Genomic DNA, 21,569 nt, shown 5'->3' with positions numbered 1-21,569 from the left:
ATTTCATTTCCAGTGTACTGTAGTTGATAACTTGTGAAACTGCAGTACATTTAAAAAAGATTTTGAAGTGCAAAGTGTTTTTAAAATAATTATTAATATTTAATCTATTAATTATTTTAATAGTACAGAATGTAAAACCAACAAAAAAAATAAATGCAACTATTATCAGAACTGATTGCAATACACAATAGCAGAAAAAAATCTATATAAAAGGTTTTTTTTTTAATGTTAATGGGTAAATCAGTGATTATTTCAGAAAATCATAATTGATTTTATACATCTGGGAAAAGTGCAGTAATCCAATTCATTTAATAATTTGAAAGTTTTATTAAAATTAATGTAGTTTTGAATTCGAGCAGTGTATCAAAAACATCTTTAATATCTTTTTTAATACAGCTGTTTTAAGCAGCTGATTACAATAAGCAATAAATGTGTAATTGTTCAATACACCAACATTGTGTGATTTTTATTACGTAGGTCAAAGTAATTACCATGTATCCTAATAGAAACATTATTGTGTTGAATCTCCTTGATATTTGGTCTCATCTGTATATACATATATTAACACTTATTAATTTAAGGAAAAGAAACACACACACAACCAAACACTTTTGTATTAATTAATTAATACAAACAGCATTTTATCCCAATCTTGTGTTTAGCCACTGGGCATGCTCTTAAAAGAGATATTTATATACTGGACTTCGGTTAGAGAACAGTAGCAGGGAATACCCCCTACTCATGCTTTAATAAGTAGGGAATAGTTGCCTCAGAATTCAAGTAAAATTCCACACATTCTGTTGGAAGCTCCATGTTGACACATCTGTGTTACTGTAATCGTGACCGTTCCTCCCAGCAGCCCCACACCCCAACCCCAGAATTTGATCTGTGGGAATGAGACATCTATGGGAAGAGATATTTGGATTGATTCCTGTCAAATGCGCATAATCCATAATCTGCATGGCAACATTCTATCCACGAAACATCGGAAGTGCAGTAAAAGCTTCACTGTGAGGTTGACACTTTGCTTTCGACAAGCAACCCGCAGGCAAAAAGAAAGGAAAAGACCAGGGGGGTGGGGGCGGGGACAACCATTCAAGGTAGAGCATCAAGGGCCATGCAGACGCACCATAGCAACAACTGAGTTAAGGTGTCAGGTTTAGGCCTGTGCTCATTCATTGAAATTGGAGATGTGTGTAATTAGTGCAGTGTGGCGTGATTCTGCAGCGCAAGCATGGAAGCCACCAAAATGCACAAAACACCCTAAAAATGAGCATTAACTAGTGACCCAGTGGTAGGGTCATCTCTTTAAAACAAATGTCACATGGATTTATCATTTTCTGGCAACTAAGCAATCTGGGATCAGACAAATGCTACCATCTAGTGGTTAATCTTACATAGTGCGCGAAGAAACTCACAGCAAAGTAACATTTATTTTAGGGGTTTACCACAACCATAAGAAATTAACGTGAGACATGTCACCAAATGTGTCTAGTTAAATCAAATTACAAAAATAAGGATCAGTCCTCCAATCAAAGTCAACAAAGGCCTGATTATCAGATGATGTCTCTAAAAGATTATCTTGTGTGGAGCCAAGATTCAAGAGCGATCTTTGATCCTCACAGATCTTCTCGGGAAACAATGCAAAACTAAAAATAAATGAAACCTCAGAGAAACTATTGTAAAAAAATAAAACATTTAACCCAGAAATGATCACATTGTATATAAACATTTATTCCATAGGAAGCATGTGGCCTTATAGTTCTGAGGTGTTTTCATGGTATTCCGGCTTCCTCCACGTTCCAAAAACATGCATGTTATGTTAATTGAAAAATCAAAATGGTCCATATGTGTGAATGCCTGTTTGTCAACCTGTATATGTGCCCTACGATTGGCTGGTGACCAGTCCAGGGTGAACTCAGTCCACTCACCCAAGTCAGCTGGGATAGGCTCCAACGCAAATGTGACCCTAATGAGGACAAGCGCTACAGAAAATAGATAGCTAGCCATTTATTCCAATGTTAATGTATTCTTGTTCAGGTTGTGATACAATAATGTCCATCACCTCTACACTTTTGTCTCCACTATTACAGGTTTTGGTTCTCGTATCTCAGACTCCATACCAGGCAAACTAGTCCTCCTCCGTGCCGCCGTCTCTATCTTCTGCACAAGTTCAACCTCCCACGGATGCGTGACGAAGCTGAGCACCTCGCCGCCTTCGCACCCCCCGGCCCTCCCCACCCGGCCGGCCCTGTGGATATAGTCTGTGTGCGACTCTGGGAAGTCGTAGTTGACCACCAGGCGCACTCGGGACGTGTCCAAGCCTCGCGAGGCGACGTCTGTGCACAGGAGAACGTTCGTCTTGCCCTTCTGGAAGCACTGGAAGATGCCCGTGCGAACCACGGCCGGCATTTCCCCTTGGAGGCGAGCGTGCGGCACACCCATCTCCTCCAGCGAGTATCTGTTGTGGGGGGAAAAAATTACTTGTTCTGATAGAGAATACATTAAATAAATCTTTGAAGACAAAAAATAACTTTAAATGTATGTTTTATACCTCATCAGGTCATGTTTAAACCAGACGTGGTAGTCCCCTCTAAATGTTGATTCAGTGTTTCCCACCGTTTGAGCCAAGGTGCATATTAACACTTCATGGCACACTACCAAAACAAAAATCTCACAAAAAAGTATATCTGCAGTAAACCCCAACTATTCGCAAATCGTTAACAGGCCCTTCAAAAAGGTTTATATTGTACTCCAATTGCCTCTAGATGCCACAAGAGAGCAGAAAAGGATTTGTTCCTTGCTCCTCAAGTCTTTTCAACAGTTCCTGTTCACCAAGATACCACTAGGCCAAAGGGCCTGAGTACAAAAACAGCAACTAGGTGAGTCTCACAAAATAAATATATTTTACACCCAAACTAACATACGAGTTTTTTCCTTGAAAGTAATCCCACTGGACTCTAATGCACTTTCCCAGCCTTCTCTGGTAGAAAGATTCATCCTCCATCAGCAAACGCTGATCAAATTAACCCAAGTGCGCCTACTATTGCGGGCTTAGGAACACAACTGACATAAATCATACTATAAACGATAATTACAATCCATAATCCATTACATACCCCAGCCAGTTGACGGTGGAGGACTTGTTGCAGAACACAAGGACGGCGTCCTCTCCTGATCCTCCATGTTCCTGCTGGAGTCGTTTCAGGTAATGGTTGAGCTCCAGGACTTTATCCTGCCCTCTCACCTTGAGGAAAGTCTGCTTCACGTGCGGCATGAGGAAGTGTAGCATCCTGCTCTTGATGACCATCATACTGCCGAGGTCCGTCACCTGTCTGAGGACGTCGCCGACCCCGCCGGGGAAGGTGGCGCCCACCACCAGCAACTGGGCCTTACGGGTGGGGCCTCGCGTCTCCCCGGGACCCCTGGAGATTTCGGTGTGCTGCAAGATGTCCTCCAGCATGTCGGCGAAGCTCGGGTCGAACATGGTGTCCGCTTCGTCCACCACCAAGAAGCTAAGATGGCTCAAGTCCAAGACGCGTCTCCGCAGGGCTTTGACCAGAGCACCCGGCGTGGCTACTAAAACGTCAGGAACACCTTGCTTGAAGACCCCCTTGATGTGCCCCACTCCTCGCCCGCCTCCGACTGTCCTCGTCACTATGCCCAGCGGGGCGCACAGGCTCCTGGACACGGACGCCACCTGCTCAGCCAGCTCCCTGGAGGGCACCACAACCACAACACGGATTTTAGGAGACCCCTCTTCATGCATCTCCTCATCGAGGTGCAACTTGTGCACAATCGGCAGGAGATAACTCAATGTTTTCCCACTTCCTGTCTCGGCTGCACACAGGATGTTATGACCCCTCATCACCTTGGGGATGGTCTGCAGCTGCACGGTGGTGGGATGAGTGATGTTTAAGCGTTCCAAAGTCTCCACCAGCTCCCCGGAGATGTGCAGTTTATGGAAAGTCTTCAATGGCTTTTGAATATCATCCTCCTTCTCGCTTCCAGACACGAAAGGCGCAACCGATTTGATGTTGTTGACTGTGAAATAATCCCCGAATGACTTTTTGTGCTTCCATCCTTTGGAACAGAGTGTAGGCTGTTCAAACTTGCCGTGCGTGTATCCTACAGACTGGTTCAAACTGGAGTTCCTGCTCTGGATGAGGAGCTTGCCAGCCTTGCTGGTGTTGATGTTGTTCTTACCTCGGGTTTGCTTCACGTTCTCAACGCGATTCTGCACGGAGCGAGGGACGCGAATGACTGGGATCTTTTCCGGAGATGCTGGACAGGCCGAAAAATAAACACGGTCGGGCGATAATCTGCTCATTTTAGTCCAGTAAACTCTTGGAAAAACCAGCGCCGAATAGGCGACCTTCAGAGACCACATTCTGGTAAAGTGAATGCTAGCCTGCTAGCGGCTAAATGTTTGAAACGAAAAAGTGTGAATAAAGCATGGAACTGCGCACTAAATCAATGCGATTGATCCAACGAGGAACCTTCGGAAGTTAATCCAAAAAGCAAAGGTAATGTACTTTTAAAACGCAATTTATGAAAGCCAAAGAGACGACCATGTGCAATTTGGCGATTGTTTATTACGTTTAAGTGCGGACGCGAGCTAATGACGTAGTATTTATTTACTCGCTACTCTTTCATCATTGAAGTACGATTCAAATATATTAGATGCAATTGATTACATTTTGTTAAACGGATTTGTGGATAAAAAAAATTAGATTTAGCTTACATTCAGAAAAAAATATAAACATCCTTGTACCGAATGAAATAATTGTGCTTTAAAAATCTAAACTCGAATTGCTTGAATTACTGCTATTGTTTGTTTTTAGTTTTGTTGTTGTTGTTGTTTTGTTTTACTAACTGTCATGTTCCTCTCCTTTATCTGCAACTTCACACAATATGTAGACTATACAAAGTAAAATAATAGAACTCTGTACCACCTGTATGATAATGTGAAGAGAGGCATCTTGCTCTTATCTCTCTGCTCTGGAGAATCTGACCACGCCACCGACTGGTTTTCTGTTTTTAAATATGCTTTGTATGTCTATAAAAAAAAATTTAAATTCTTAATTATTTTACTTTTTATTATTATTATGTTCGTTTTTATTTATGTACATAACTTTGTTTTAGCTGCTATTGCTCTATAAATTGAGTTGAATACATTTTATGCAGGCAGCAGAGTTGAAAAGTGCTTCGTTAATACTTTATTTTATTTATTTTTTTTATTTATATATTGTTTTTAATTTGATATAGATTTTTCATTATTTTTTCCCCTCATATCTATTTATGTTTTAGTACAGGTGTGTGATTTGGCAATGATGCTTTTGGTTTTGGACATATTTCAACAAATGTAAGTATTATTTAAAAAATAAATTGTAATAAAGAGTCCCCCCCCAAAAAAAAATAAAGCACAGTTCTGAGGTCTGTGGTTCAATTCTGGGAAAGTACTCCGGCTTCCTCCCACATTCCAAAAACATACTTGAAGACTCTAAAATAGGTGTAAACGTCAGTGTGAATGTTTCTCTGTAGGCCCTGGGATTCCTGGGGTGCAGCTCACCTGCCAACCTAATGAGGACAAGCTATATAGAAAATGGACAGATGTGCATATTTTGGTCTCTTTTAATAATAAAGTGAACCAGCAACTGGTGATCCGCAGAGTAATATTAAAATGCCCCAGTTAACTGTGGTCAAGCAAGCACTGAGCCTGTTATAAGATTTCTAAAGTCAACTTTTATGAACTTTTTCTTGACTAATCAAAGGCTCAAGGTTAGTGAGTGTGTGCCTGTCCTTGAATTCTTAGGGGGATAATCCAGTGTTGCTGCTGTGCCACCAGGCATTTAAAATAATAACGGGTCACTAATCCCTTTTTTTGTATCCAGAGAAAGGGGTCCAAAAAGGGAGCTACTCTTCTGAGTTGAATGTGTTAACCAACATGTTTCAGTCATCACATTTGTGCTGCTGGCTGTTGTAGAATTGATCGTAGGCCTACATGAGCTTGTGTGCTGAATGAACTCAGTTCCAGTCATTGATTATCAGTATCATCAAGTCTGTCACAAATGAATGTGGTGGCTGTTGGAATCCCGCTGGACTCCAACAAGGGAAAGTGTTTATTTTTGTCACTATTACAAGGAATACGTTGTGTTTCTGCTCATGTTTTATAATCACATTGTGTGGGCCATCAACCTACTAGTCAAAACAGTTTCACCAACTGACCACTAAGGGGAAGCACAAACCAACAACTAATCAGTGTACTTATGGCCTGTATGCCTCTCCAATGTAATAGGAATTCGCTCTCCCCTCACATAACACATAAGATTTTTTCATAGCACGGCACAATATAAATCAGTTTATTTACAAATGTCAAACATAGACAGATTTCCCAAAAGGTGGCCCTGTGAATGAGTGGTTAGCAAATTGGCCCTACAGTTCTGAAGTTTGACAGTTTGGCGTTCGAATCTGGGCTCAGGCCTTCCTGGTGGAGTTCACCCCATGCTTGGGTGGGTTTTCTCTTGGTCCTCCAGCTTCCTCCCACATACCAAAAACATGCATGTTAGGTTCACTGAAGACTGTAAGTTGTCCTTTGGCGGAAATATGATTGTGAATGCTTGTTTGTTTACATGTTCCCGACTAACAACCAGTCCAGGATGTACCCCACCTCCCGTCCAAAGTCAGCTGGGATAGGTTCCAGTTTGACTCTAATGAGGATAAGCGGTATAGAAAATGGATAGATGGCGGGCTTTCCCAAATAGTACAGGGGTTGTTGTTTTCTTGGCAATTCATGTTGTACCTATTGTGTTCTTTTAAATTTTTTGATGAAGATCATATGTTGAAGTTATGGGAATACACAATTTCTTTCAGTGTCTTTGGGTTCTGTGAGGGACCACATTTCTAAATTAGGGAAACCCTGCTGTGCAGTCTTCTTTACACAGGTTATTTGCCCCTGCTTTATTGCCTCAGCGAGTCCTTATCTCTCCACATTCTAGTACAGGACCACATGTAACTTGATATTTGTTGACATTTAGCAAGCACCTGTTGCTTAGGTGCTTACGTTTGCATTTGTGCAGCATGTGTGTGTGTAAATCCTTGAAAGGAGAGTGACACCTCAAAAGCACACACACAAAAATAGTGTGACATGGGGAAATTATGTCGCTTGCTTGTGTTTTTTTTTTTTATATATAATTTTCTCTAGAAGAACAAACCACGTCGGCAGCCTCCCACACAAATTGCCTTCATTATCTTCTCCATTTAAAGGTCAATGTGAAGATAACACATGCAGGTATAATTGAAATGTGACTTGGGTGTGTGTGCAGTGGAAACGGTTCTAGCACTGTCAGGTGAATGCCACAAAGTGTGTTACAGTATATGATAACAGGCCTACTGTACATTAGATAAACATTTAAAAAACGTATGTGTGTGTGTGTGTGTGTGTGTGTCCGCACATATCTGTTGTGCACATGTGTGTCTATGCGTGTGTATCTGTGTGTGCAGTTATGTTCAGAATAATAGCAGTGTCTTTAATGAAAGACTAATAAGAGACTGTTTAAATTTATCCATTTGTACTGGATTGGAATAGCTCTCCTCAGGTGAAAAAAGTTTGGCGATTCCATGCAACACAGACGTGAATAAGGTCCTTGAAACAGTGATTATGCAACTAAAAATCATTTTAGTGATTCACTGGGAAGGAAAATATTCAAGAATCTTTCAGTTTATACAGTAAAAGTTTGAGTTTGAAAAGAAAAATGGAACTCAGATGCAAAGAAGATCTCAGAAACAGTGTTCATACAATTAAACATTTGTTCATGAGGAAGCAAAATATAAAAGTATTTCTAAGTTTATACAGAAAACATTGAAGTTTGCAAAGAACAGTGCAACACAAATGTAAAGCAGTTCTCGGAAAAAGAACTTGTACAGCTAAGTATCAGTTCAGTGACTCACGGGAGTGAGTTTTCAGTTAATACAGTAAATGTTTGAGTTTGTAAAGAAAATACAACACAAATGTGAAGCACTTTTTTAGAAAAAATGCTTGTGCAAATTATTATGTTTGGCGACACATGCTTATAAAGCTAAATATCAGTTGAGTAATTCACAGGAAACCAAACTTTATACAGTAAATGTAAATCTTTATATAGTAAATCTTTGAGATTGTAAAGAAAAATTATATACAGCTGCTTATAATGTACAACTAAATATCAGTTCAGTGACTCACAAGAAAACAAACTATTCCAGTATTTTGCAGTTTATACAGTAAATGTTTGAATTAGTGAAGAAAATGCAACACAAATGTGAAGGAGCACTCAGAAACAAGTGGTTACAGTACTCAACTCATTAATTCATGTTTACAGTTAACTGCCCGCATGAATTGTATGAATGCAAAAACATTCTTCAGTTTATACCGTAAATGTTTTAAAAGAGAAATGCAGACATTGCTATTTTTAACAGCCTAATATCCCATTTCTGTTTGTGTAGTGGTTCATTTGATTTGGAATACAGTAGAATGTACAGTGTTCCCAATGCATATGCATGCATGCAAATAAAAGCAATTATAGGAATTTTGAGTTTAACTCACTTTTTTAAACACACTGCTATTATACTGAACACAACCTTAGGTGCAAAAGAATACTTTTTAAATTGACCCCTTGAGAATGTTACCTTTTACCTTTGTTTTCTTTTAGCTGGGAATGACACAAGAAAGAGGCAAAAGACTGTACAAAATTGTGTGAGCGATTACTTAATGACTTAAATACTGCATTACTGTAATACAAGCTATTTGCCAATTCCACTGCTTACTTTATTTCAATTATACATATCTCCAATCTTATTCAACCATTGTTGAGAAATTCAACCATTTATTCAAAATGACACAGGTTACTCTATGATCTAGGACATTCTAATCAACTGCAACATATTGAACATTGCTTATGTCGTTATTGAGAAAGAGTACTACTCCTGTGTCATTTGCAGCTAAAAGATACCCATTCAACAAATACAAATTCACCTGTCGATAATATGAGGTATTTTAGTTAAGAACAATTTAAGCTTTAATTTACTGTAGGTGAAGAAGGGTTACGCTGAAGTTTTTGCATGGAAATAAAAGACCACAGGAAATGTGATATTGATGCTTTCAGATGCACCGAGCGCCTGTCTAAACGCCCACATGCATCTGGCATCGGTGTCACAAATAAGCGGTGCTGGTCTGCTACATGTGCAGCTTGTCTCAGGGAGTTTTGAAGTGATGCAATGTTACAAATCATATTTTTCAACTGAAAAAAGAAACAAGTGAAATATATAGGCCGACAGTACAATGCAAAATAATTCGTCCATCATTAGGTTGTTCTAGCAATGTCATAATGGGTTCATACGACTAGAATGTATTGTATCTTATCGGATAGCGGCAGACTTCTAGATCAAATGAAAACTTGGCTCACTTTTACACACTGATGCATAATAGATCACGCACATGTTTAAGGCATCAAAATCCCAGCTGACTCTCGGCGAGAGGCGGGGGACACCCTGAACTGGTCGCCAGCCAATCGCAGGGCACATGTAAACAAACAACAATTCGCACTTGCATTCACACTTACGGGCAATTTAGAGTTTTCAATGAACCTACCATGCATCTTTTTGGGATGTGGGAGGAGACCGGAGTGCCCGGAGAAAACCCATGCAGGCACGGGGAGAACATGCAAACTCCACACAGGCGGGGCCGGGGATTGAACCCAGGTACTCCCCAGAACTAACCAGTCGTCCACCGTGCCGCCCTGTAATAGGTAGTGTTCATCCAAAATGTGGCACAGATTTTAATTCCTAAAGTAATTGTAAACCACTGGGACAGTAGTCACAGTTTGAACATTTACGCTGCAAAAAATAGGAAAATTTAAAAAAGCAGTTCTTCGATAATGATTAAAATGTATTGCACATAAAAAGATAAACAATAACTGTCCCTAAAAATGTTTTAAAAACAAACAGTTCTAAAAGATTAAATGCAAATTAAGTGTACTTAACCTTTCTAAAATTGGTTAAAATGTATTTTTCATTTTTATTTAATTTTTATTTATGTATCTTTTTTAAATAAGTGGTTGAGGGATTTATTGCGAATAACCAAATAAAAATATCATTTTACGTATACAGTTAAAGGTTTTTCATTAATTACATCATATAATTGGAGAAATCATAACTAGAATATTTTTATATAATACAAATAATGAAAAATAAAGACTTAGTAATGATTTTATTTTTATACTGTAACAATTTTACATACACATCTTCACTCATTTATTCATTTGTTTATTTATCAATTTATTTATTTTTTACCACATCTGTGTATTTGCCGATCCGTTCCCTTTAAAAATCAAATGTGGCCCTTGAGCACACAAGTATACCCACACCTGATAGAAATACTAATACTGTATTGCACTGGCCGGCCAAAACGTGATAAATATATTAAAACTTGCAGAATGATCTTGCATACAGGTCGTTGGAGCATTTCCATCAATCCTACTGGGCAACCCCTCAAAAAATATAAATCTGGCAAACCATTTTTTAAAAATAAGATTTTGGGGACACTTGAATCCAACGAAAATGTCGTGAGGGATTATTATATGCTTCAAATCCTTGGGTGGGGGTGGGGGGGGGGGGGCGAGGGGGTTGTTGTTGCTCCTATCGGTGCCAGGAGTCGTCGCCAGCAAGGAGAGCGTGCGTGTGTGCGTGCGTGCGTGCGTGCGTGTGTTGTGTCTGCTGACATCACAGCTGGAAGTGCCTTGTCACACGGGGTTAGTAAAAGTTGGAATCGGAGCTCCACGGGGCGAGAGCGACGCGGAAAGACAGGCCGGCGTAGAGGCAGCGGACCCGGGCTCGAGGTTTCCGACCGCTCGCTGACTTCACGACGAACGTTCAAACACGAGCGACGGATAAGTTGGCAACTTCTCTTTTTGTTTGTGTTGAAAAAGAGCGGCATACTCAGCGAGGGCGACTTTTTTCGAAGTTAAACCCTTTTATGCCAAATTCGAAGACTCTTGGATTTGTAGAAGTCAAGAAGAAGTACACTTTGGCACGGCGGTTGAAGCCACAAATGAAGCAAAGTTAAAGTTCGGCTTCGTGCCATTCAGTACATGTTGCGACGTTTTCGGAGAGCATAAAACTGCTTGGACGGTCGAGCGGCGGCGTGGAGGGGTGGGGGGTGGGGGTGGGGGGGGTTCAGAGTCTAGTGAGCCGAGCTGTCAAACCCGATGACGACGGCAAACTGCCCCGGCAATGAGGAGCTGGACTTCCGACTCATCTTCGGGGAGGACGGGCAGCAGCAGCCGTTGGGCCCCGCAGGTCAGTGTGCGGTGCTATGCCCCCCCCCCCCCCCCCCCCCCCCCCATACATACTCGACCCCTTTTTTCAATGTCACTTCTTTGTAGATACTTCACCATTTAACCCTGTGAATTTAACCTCGTTAAGGGGAGCAGTTGTGCTTGAGAGAGTCAAATGTTTACATATCACCTTTCTATGGCCGCCTGCCAGAGAATAACAGCAGCTGTCATTAGCCTGACGTGCTAACTGGTAATAAGTGTTACTGCCCCAAAAAGTCTTTTGATTTTTGCTTTGTTGGTAATGTCTCCCTCATCGTTTTGCTCCTAGTATTTCATTGGTAGACTGTATTATAAATATAGTTATAAAGAAGAACAGGTTTACTGGATTAAGAGAAATCAGTTTTTCACATGGTGTACTACTTATGCATTTATTTTACCTCCGTATACTGGACAGGGTTTGTGTGTATGTTTAAATACTATAAACTGTGTTATTCACCATTTATACACAATAATATCTAGTTAGATTGTGTCACAATCAGCCCAATTTGTACAGCTTTCAAAACTAGTTTCATAATGGAAATATAAATTATTTGTCTCTGTCAAACTGATCCCTTTGAGTTTAATTGCAGTAAATGCAATTGCAGTACATGCGTTAGAGAAGCTCCACGACTGGTGTCAGAAAAGATCTATTTCAAACCCGAACTACAAACTACGAGTTTTCCTCTTCAATGCGGGCCACACGATCAACCAGCGCATTTACGAAGAGATCCGACGGCGTTTGCTTAGTTCAGTGCTTGAGAAGAGGTGAGAGTTGTGGGAGGACAACTCGTGGCTGCTTCAACATAACAACGCGTTTGCTTTACAATGCCCTGAGCATCTGACAGTTCCTTAACCTAGAAGAACATCGCCATGAGGGACCCAATTTGAAGACGTGGTCGACATCAAAATGGCTGTGACAACGGAGCTGAAGAGGTTCCTGAAAGAATCCTTCCAAGAGTGCATCAAGGTGTGGCAGAGTTGGCTTCAAAAGTGCATTAAGACTCTAGGGCGATTACTTCCAAGGGGAAAACTTGTAGTTTGGATTTAAAATCTATCTTTTGTGACACCAGTCCTGGAAACCTTTACACACCTCGTATATTTGGAATAACTTAATTGTGTGTGTAAATAGAAGTGTTGAAATAAAAACTCACTAACATACTGTAAAACCTTTATTAACTAACTATAGAAGCATTTTCCCCCCCAAATAACATTCTTAACTGTCATACACATGTACAAAGTATCACTGTATAATAAAAAAAAACTAAAATAAAATGTAATTACTCACTCTACAATTTAGAGAAAGCGTAGAGGGAGGCTCACTGAAGGCAGTTGATTTCATGTATCATTTTTTTTAATCATTCTTAACTATCACACAAAAGAAGTCAGTCACTTTATATTAAAACTGAAAAACAATAAATTGTGTCTTCACCATAACTCTGATGCGGTGTGGTATACGTGGAGATAGATTCTTGTGTATGTGAGGTGAGTCTCGTCACATCAACACAAAACACATTGTACTGGGATGGTCAGGACAGAGACTTGTGTGAGTTACTGCTACGTCGCAGTAAGAGTAATTTCTGGTTCTGTGGTATTTTTCCATTTTGCATCATTGGTACCAGGCTATGGTAGCTGATGCCAAAAAACTTGAATACTTTAGATACTCATTGTGCTGAAGACTTTTGTGATATTCGGATGTCTCACATGATGATGATTTTTACCTGAGAAGCATATTTATGCAAACTTTATGAACACCCACTTAAAACCTGACAATAATCTTGATCCTGACCATTTTAATTGCTATACTCAAGAATCAAAATTTAATCTTTTTGCTTTAACTTAATGTATCAAAGTGTATGGCCAAATCCAACATCATTTAAAAAAAGGAAAAAAAAAGTTTGATTAATGAAGCCCCGAGTTGTTTCAAAGAGGATGTGAGTTGGTGTCAGATGTTTTGCACAATACATGTAGGATACTCCCAAATTAGGCAAGTTTGCAGCTATTTAAAAGCAAAACGTTTGAGCCACACTGCGCAGTCGCTGTGATCTCTATTATTCGAGTCATGACTGAGTCAAAAATTGCATTTTTAATGACCGATCCTTCAGTGGTCTACCCTCCACCAAGACTGAGTAAACTATCAATGGTTGGAGAGCCTTTTTTTGCTCTGTTCATCCACACAGTGTTTAGATGCTTATTATTTCGGTCATTGACTCAAAACCAGCAGAACCAATGAATGTCCCCACTGTGTCTATTTCTTAAACTTTGGAATATATTCATGGAATAGCTGCTGTAAGCATAAATCCGTTTTTCACTGGTTAGAATTGTTTGAACTGCTGATGGCTTGAGGGAGAAAAACACCACTTTGAATTAGCGCTGTTGTGAGAAAAGTGAGTTTAATCATGTTTGGATGGTCTGGCTTGGCCCAAAAAAAGGAGGTGGGGTTCCTGTCTAAATGAATAAGCGGAGCGTAAAAGCAGGATCACAGTCAGAGGGAGTTTCACACTCTTTTCTCCTTTCTCTGAAGGCATCTCTCAAGTCACAGCTTGTTTTGTATTTTTGCAACTAGCTGGTGAACTTGTGCTCTGTTTTGGACAGGTTTCTACAAAGCGCCGTTTTGTTCCGTCGCCTGTTGCACGGGCCAGGTTGTCATTTCACAATTTGGAATTTCAGTCTTGTAAAACTATAGAGGTTGCACTTCCAGAAGCAACAAATACAAAGGGTTTTTTTCCACTACTTTTGTTAAACAGTACTCAAATCCAGTACAGAAGTCGCATAACATCAAAATCAAAGTCCTTTGTCTCCAAAAAGCTGAACAATACTGGCTCCAGCTGAGCGTTCTCTAACAAGCCAATGGGAATGGAGAAAAAACATAGAAACCTACCAAAATAAAACCAGTAACAGTACTGGTACTTGTACTTAACAGAAGGCACACTTCTGCTCAGTCATCCAGCATGGCCACTGGAGATCATCTCCAACTATCATGACGTGAAACACTCACTAAACGCTCGACCAAAGTACTTGAAAACCTGCTGCTAAATCAGTAACTTCCGGTGCATATTCTTCTACTCCTGCTCCTAGCTCATTTGTCTTAGAACACGTCACATCCACAAAATGGCAAAACACCCGCAGAGTTAATCCTTTTATGCTGGCTGAAATGAGTTCCTGTGAGATTTTCTCTTGATTATTTGATAGGGGAGTCAGTTTTACCGCAATCCCAACTCTCAGCTGTCATGCTGCATTTCTACTTGTATAAGTAAACACAATATATATTTATATTAATTAAAATCTGAGTAATAGTGTGTGTTTCTGTACAATGCCAAGAGCCTCTCTGCTTTGCTTTTTCCATCCTGCTGGTCCTTGTCTAATTATACATCTTTCTACATTTTCTTTATCAGGCTCTTTGTGTGTTCTTTGTTGCTAAGGAAACATCGTACAAGGTGAAATTGAAATACGTCAGCTCTATTATTTAGATGCTCAGACAAATTTTACTGGTCGGGGTTTTCCCAGAAATTGCATGGGTATGGGCTGAATAGAACATCTCTTGAACCAGACCAATTAGAACTTTGCTGTAGGTAGGAACATTTTCATGGAAAAAAAATTGAAGGATTTATTGTGTTCCTCTCTTAAAACAAATTATGAGGGACGATTGCAGAAACAGTGAAATGAAAATAATGGAGCACTGACTGTCCAACTGTTTCCATTAACTAACTACAAATTGAACTTTCATCAAATTATTTAGTAGAGTTCAGAGTGGATCAAATAATTAGTTTTTTCTTTTCTCTTTTTTTAGCACAGGCACTGGTAATGGAGAGAATAACACCAGAGGTTATATGATTATTATTTGTTTATGCCACCGTCAGCATAACTGCCATCACGTAGTGTTTTTTGTAAAAATGTTCCAAACACTTACAATTGTTACAATTACAATTGTTGTAAGTGATTTAGTTTTTTTTTTTTTTACACTTTTACACGCCTTTTGTCATTCAAGATAAGCCAAAGTGTTGTTGTTTTAGATTTTGATGTTAAAACTAGGCGGCACGGTGGACGACTGTTTCGAATATCTGCGTCACAGTTCTGAGGACCCGGGTTCAAATCTGGCCTCACCTGTGTGGAGTTTGTTTGTTCTCCCCGTGCTTGTGTGGGTTTTCTCCGGGCACTCCGGTTTCCTCCCATATCCCAAAAACATGCATGGTAGGTTAATTGAAAATTGCCCGTACTCTAGATATGAGTGCGAATGGTTGTTTGTTTATGTGTGCCCTGCGATTGGCTGCCGACCAGTTCAGGGTGCACCCCGCCTCTCGCTCAGCTGGGATAGGCTCCAGCACGCCGGCAACCATGGTGAGGATAAGCGGTACGGTAAATTAATGAATATTAAAAATATTGTGTAGAGTTAATAAACGATTTATGATGGCAACAGTTCAACCTTGCAACGGGTTATTTTTATCTCAGTATTCCCATTTAGAGGTTGAGCATTGTCACAGAATGGATATTGGTTATGTAAAACATCCATGGATCAATTTTCTGAAACGCTTATCCCCACTAGGGTCGCAGGTGTGCTGGCAGTTGGCACCTATCCCAGCTGATTTCGAGCAAAAGGTGGGGTACACCCTGCACTGGTCGCCAGCCAATCACAGGTCTGTGTAAAACAGTAAAATGAATTTCATGGCAAATCTTAATGATATTGCGATAAGTAACATGATCCTGTTGGATTTCCATTAAATAACTATGGCTTTTTTCTCCAGTTTTATTTATTTTCTGAACAATTTCCATCCATCCATCCATCCATTATCTGAGCCGCTTCTCCTCACTAGGGTCGCGGGCGTGCTGGAGCCTATCCCAGCTATCATCGGCCAGGAGGCGGGGTACACCCTGAACTGGTTGCCAGCCATTCACAGGGCACATATAAACAAACACACTCACATTCACACCTATGGGCAATTTAGAGTTGTCAATTAACCTAACATGCACGTTTTTGGGATGTGGGAGGAAACCGGAAGTGCCCTGAGAAAACCCACGTAGGCACGGGGAGAACATGCAAACTCCACACAGGCGGGGCCGGGGATGGAACCCCGGTCCTCAGAACTGTGAGGCAGACGCTCTAACCAGTCGTCCACTGTGCCGCCTGAAGAACATTAACTTTAGAAAAATTGTCAATTACAGTATAATCTGAAAACACTTGGATGTGGAAGACCAAATGCAGTTTTTTATCAGGGACATGTCTCGGGACCGTTAGTTTTGGACTGTCATTAGAACAGTTGTGTGTGCGTGTGTTTGTGTGTGTGTGTGTGTGTGTGTGCGTGCATGTATATGGGCGTGCATTGTTTCACTTATTCATGGTGACCTCCAATTTGCTACGATCTGCTGGAAGTTGATATGGCCCTACAAACAAAACAAATACTTTCAATACTTTCCTTGCTGTTTTTGATAACAGGCGTATATTACAGTTTACATGTTAACACTAACTGTAACTACTACTGAGCCCACTTGTGTCTACTAGGAGGTGTGAGTGGTAGAAATACCGTATATTAGGATTAAGATGGCCATGAGCAGTGAGGGATTGGTAGTGGTACGAGGCATCGGGACAGTAGTGTAGTGGTAGTGGATTCATGGTGGTAGAATAGTGGTTTTAGATGCTAGGCTGGAATAAAAAAATTCAATGAACAACATTTTTGCTCTCCCACCCACCTTGTCTGCATTGTTGTTGTTTTTTTGTTGTTGTCTTCATTCCATATGACATTGAAGGAGCATTCTAGAGTAGCTTCTTTTCTCTTGCACAGCTTCTCTATTGGATATGGAAACAACAGAGAAAGCAGTTAATTAGATACTTCAATGAGATACTACTTGTATATCTATAACTGCAGACCATTTAGTAATGAGCTTGGTTTTGTTTCGGTAATAATGAAGGTAGTCTAGTGCCTTGTCAAACTGTCGCCATCATAAAATATTTATTAACTGTACAATTGAAGCAATATTTTTAATGTTCTGGTAACATGATAAAACAGATTGTTGCCTTCACGATTATTGTCAACATGTTTTGTTGACTGAGCCATATGGGTCCTGCTAAGGTACAACAGAGCCATAGGCACCATTTTAGCTACTAAGCTACCACTATGTCATCCATCCATCCATCCATTTTCTGAGCCGCTTCTCCTCACTAGGGTCGCGGGCGTCCTGGAGCCTATCCCAGCTATCATCGGGCAGGAGGCGGGGTACACCCTGAACTGGTTGCCAGCCAATCGCAGGGCACACACAAACAAACAACCATTTGCACTCACATTCACACCTCCGGGCAATTTAGAGCTTTCAATTAACCTACCATGCATGTTTTTGGGATGTGGGAGGAAACCGGAGTGCCCGGAGAAAACCCACGCAGGCACGGGGAGAACATGCAAACTCCACACAGGCGGGGCCGGGATTTGAACCCCGGTCCTCAGAACTGTGAGGCAGACGCTCTAACCAGAGGTCACCGTGCTGCCACCACTATGTCATATTAAATTTTATTTCTGATTGTCATCCTATGGTATTCCTTATCTTTGCATGGTGCCTTTCAGTGGAGTACAAAAATTGGCATTAATCTGCTATACTCTCATGTGATGGGCTAAAGATTACGACGTTCAGTTAATGCTAACATGCTAACAGTCGGTAAGCTAACACATAGTATAATAGCAATCTTAAGTACAGAAGGTAACACAGTTGATTGAGAAGGAATTTACTTTGTGCTCTTTGGTCAGGCAGTATTTCAAATAATAATTGATAACATGCTAACAGTTGGTATGCTGCAAGACAGCAACCCAAGAAATTTCCTTTTGATTAAACCGAAGTCCCCTTCATTCATGGGAAAGACTGAATGACTGAAATTACATCGCTCTCATGGTGGACTATTTTGAGCTCCCAAAAGAGAGCGGCACAGGGTAGACGGTAGGTTCTGGTGACTCGATCATACTCGGTGCGGGAGGATCTCTCTCGTCCTAGCACGTCTGTAGCCATTTTTTTTCTTACTGTGTGGACACTTCGTGATCTTAACAAAGAGAGGTTTTGAAGAATGCTGTGTACCACATCTCCAGGTGAGTGTGTCAGCACTCCCAGACTCAAGCCAGGTGTGTTATGAGTGAATGTGTGTGTAGACTTAAAGGTTGAGGGGTGGCAGCAATGACTCAAGACTGTGCAAGTACAAGCTCATGAGGTCTGTCAGAATTGTTATCTTTCCCTAAAATGCCAGGAGACACAAAACTTACTCTGACCACTTTGACAGGTCGGTAAATTCTGTAAAAGTTATGCAATAGATCATCCTATGAACTACACTGCAGTCCATTTTTGTTAATGTACCAGGAATTCGGAATTTTATGATGCTCCTGAAGAGCATACAGTTGAAATCTACAACACTGGGATTGAAGGCAATTTGACTTCAGTTGTAAATTCTCCTCTACTCTCTCCACCAGAAATCTAGAATGTATCCAATTCCACCATTTGCTACACCAGAAATTTTGAATTTCTCAACAGGAAATTTTGAATTTCTCCACCACTCTCCCCACTAGAAATTTAGACTGTATCCACCAGTCGCTCCTCTAGAAATTCGAATTTTTTTCCACTACTCTCTCCACCAAAAATATAAACTTTTTCCACACACAATTTTCCACTAGAACTTGAGATGTGAAGAAGTCTTCATTAACGGAGAAGTCCACTTTTTGTGAATTATCATAGCCCGAATGACTGAGATGTACAGATGAAATTATTGGTTTGACTGTATACTGTAGTTTCAAGCCCAGTGACACTGCATGAATTTTAAAAGAGAATTTCAGGACCACGACTTTCTCATCTCCTTGAAAAGGTAAAAGGCAAAGAGGTCAGCGGTCAGACAGTCATGCATGAGGTCAACATGTGGGAGCAGACCACCACGTGGGTGCCCCCTAACCCTACTGAATTTAAGGGGTCGCAGCACCCGTTATGATGAATGAGACGTTTGTTTCCCCGGGGGCGGAGGCATGACTATGTGAGGCATCTGTCTAGTTTAAATTTAGTGTAACTGAAGCTACTGCTGGCTGTGCTGTATCAACATATCAGAGGCTGCATTACACCCGAGAGAAAGCTGTTTTAACTCCTGTATCTCCTTTCATTTGTTTCTTTCTCCCTTTGTACTGTGGGGCATAGGGATTACAGTATTTTGAATCTGAATTATTTTAAGAAACAACTTTAACCTATATTTCAGTCGAGCAACCACTTGGTATTGTCATCTCTACAGCCAATCTCCAATGATTGGGCCAATATGGGGATTATTGCTCTTGATAATAATAAAAGTACATTTCATTTGTCACGTGTGCTGCAGCAGTAAGATTATCACAGGATGATGGTTCACATTCCAGCTGGGGCCCATAAGGATTGTGTGGACCCTACTACATGGGTCATAACCGGAATGTGGACCATGTGGACTCTGACAGCTGAGCAAAAAGGGCATTACGCGCAAACTCTGAATAGAGTTCCAACAATATGCACCAGCGTTTACTCCTCTGATCATCATAAACAGCATCCAGCTTCCCAACACCCATTCTTTGAAGATTCCAGTTTAACAACAGTGCTCTTCCTATTTGGAGCAAAGCATGTTATTTATCGCTTATGCAGATTTCATAGGTGAATTTTACATTCTTGCTTTGTTTAGAGGTCAAGTCACCGAGTATTTTAGTTGTGGCCCGTCACAAGATTGTATAAGATAAAAGTCTGATAAGAAGCCTTTCGCAGCCTTTTTCAGAAAAAAACGCATTAATGCACCTTTCAGACAAATGTGTGTGAATGGGATCTTTGCTGGTGTTTAGTTCAGGTTGTTGTTTGGCACTATAGGTTTATCCCATAATGTTATCTCGGCATGAGATTGTTAATTAGGAGCCTAATTTAGCTGCAAGTGTATGTTAATGTTGGCTTAGGGTGAGCCTCTGTTGGCTAGTGAGTGTTCTGTGACAGCACAGGAAGGCTTTATGAAGTAACGCTTACATAAACGTTACATAGCATGCAAATGCAAGACAAGCGATGCGATGATTAAAGCGAGACCAACATTCTTTGACTTAGGTCTCACCGTATCACAGATTTCCATTTGTATACACTCAGTAGATACATAGAACACCAGTAGGCTTGGCAAAAACCCAGTCAGGAAGGGTTTAAGCCACAGGTGATGGCAAACCTTTGTAACACGTATGTCTGTGCGTCACAAGCTCCTATTTTAGAAAAGTAGGGCACCAGCCAGCCTACGAGATCTAAAAAAAAAAAAAAATCTTTAAAAGACTACATGGTTGGTGATTTGTTATTTGATTATTGTGAATTGCCTAATACAGTTACAGTACATGACATGATAATGTAAAATTCATTGTCATTATGAAATGTTGTGTTCAATGAGCAGTACATTTGGCTTTGGTAGGGTGTGGGGCGCAATTATTGGTTTTCAATGTGTCTAAAGTGTGTGCTAGGTACCGAAATAACCATATTGTGTCGTTGGGGTATAAATCATACTACCGGTAATTTGGTACCAAAAATGATAGTTTACTTAGAAATGTCATTCTCACCTGGAAGTTTAAAAGTTCGATGGAATGGGTTTTGATGTCTGTGTTTTATTGAGAATGCTTTTTTCACGCTTGTTAGAAATGTGGTTAAAATCACATTAGCCCACTCACTCAGAAGAGTCATATCATATACAAAGGGGGAAAATGATTTATGTGGCAATTATAGTGTGATTTACTGTATTTATTTTTTTTCCTTGAGAGTCATGGTCAGTGGCATAATTCTGCGAGCTGCCGCCCAACAGCTCCTGACGCCGGTTGAAAGAGGAGACAGGGCCGCTGGTCAGAATATAAAGCCTTTTGTACAGGGGTGTAAGCAGAGCTGCTACTAATCAAGTTGCGTGCCCGCCACAAAGGGAACCTGGGGTTACGTTACACTCCAGCTCCTGTGCCACATGGTTTTGTGGCAAGTGCGTAATCCAAGACTATGATGTCTGTTGCGTGAAAATGCACACAAAAACGGCATATTAGTGGATGTTTAGACGGTAATTCTTTCAAACATTTAAAATGTGTCAATCTGGTTGTTCGTTACCATGAAAATGCAGACATATGCAAACATGTCTCAAGGTATTGTTTCATGTAAATGCTGAAAACAGTGTGCATGGGTGTTAAGTGTCCACTCTGGGAATGTGTTATGTACGACTCAGTCAAACCAGCAGAGATGGGGGGACTTGAGTCAAAT

The 21,569-nt window shown here is 40.6% G+C and overlaps 2 protein-coding genes across 2 annotated transcripts in view; one reads left to right on the top strand and one right to left on the bottom strand.

The window, feature by feature from the left end:
- Positions 1-1,424: 1,424 nt before the first annotated feature.
- On the bottom strand, positions 1,425-4,588 carry ddx28 (DEAD (Asp-Glu-Ala-Asp) box polypeptide 28). The gene is made up of 2 exons (XM_061701554.1): positions 3,120-4,588; positions 1,425-2,461 (listed from the first exon to the last, which is right to left on the bottom strand). Exons 1-2 carry the CDS (start codon positions 4,388-4,390, stop codon positions 2,068-2,070), a joined length of 1,665 nt encoding a protein of 554 aa, XP_061557538.1. The 5' UTR covers positions 4,391-4,588; the 3' UTR covers positions 1,425-2,067.
- A 6,104-nt stretch (positions 4,589-10,692) lies between these two features.
- The window catches only part of nfatc3a (nuclear factor of activated T cells 3a), an 85,473-nt gene continuing 74,596 nt past the window's right edge, over positions 10,693-21,569 (top strand). Inside the window, exon 1 of the mRNA XM_061667819.1 lies at positions 10,693-11,331. Within this exon, the coding sequence (XP_061523803.1) occupies positions 11,241-11,331 (91 nt within the window). The 5' untranslated portion in view covers positions 10,693-11,240. The remainder of the gene's footprint in view (positions 11,332-21,569) is intronic.

This window comes from Phycodurus eques, chromosome 2, assembly GCF_024500275.1.
Source record: "Phycodurus eques isolate BA_2022a chromosome 2, UOR_Pequ_1.1, whole genome shotgun sequence".
NCBI classification, from domain to species: Eukaryota; Metazoa; Chordata; class Actinopteri; order Syngnathiformes; family Syngnathidae; genus Phycodurus; species Phycodurus eques.
Note: the sequence above shows the minus strand (reverse complement) of the source record. Positions and strands in the feature narration are given on the sequence as shown.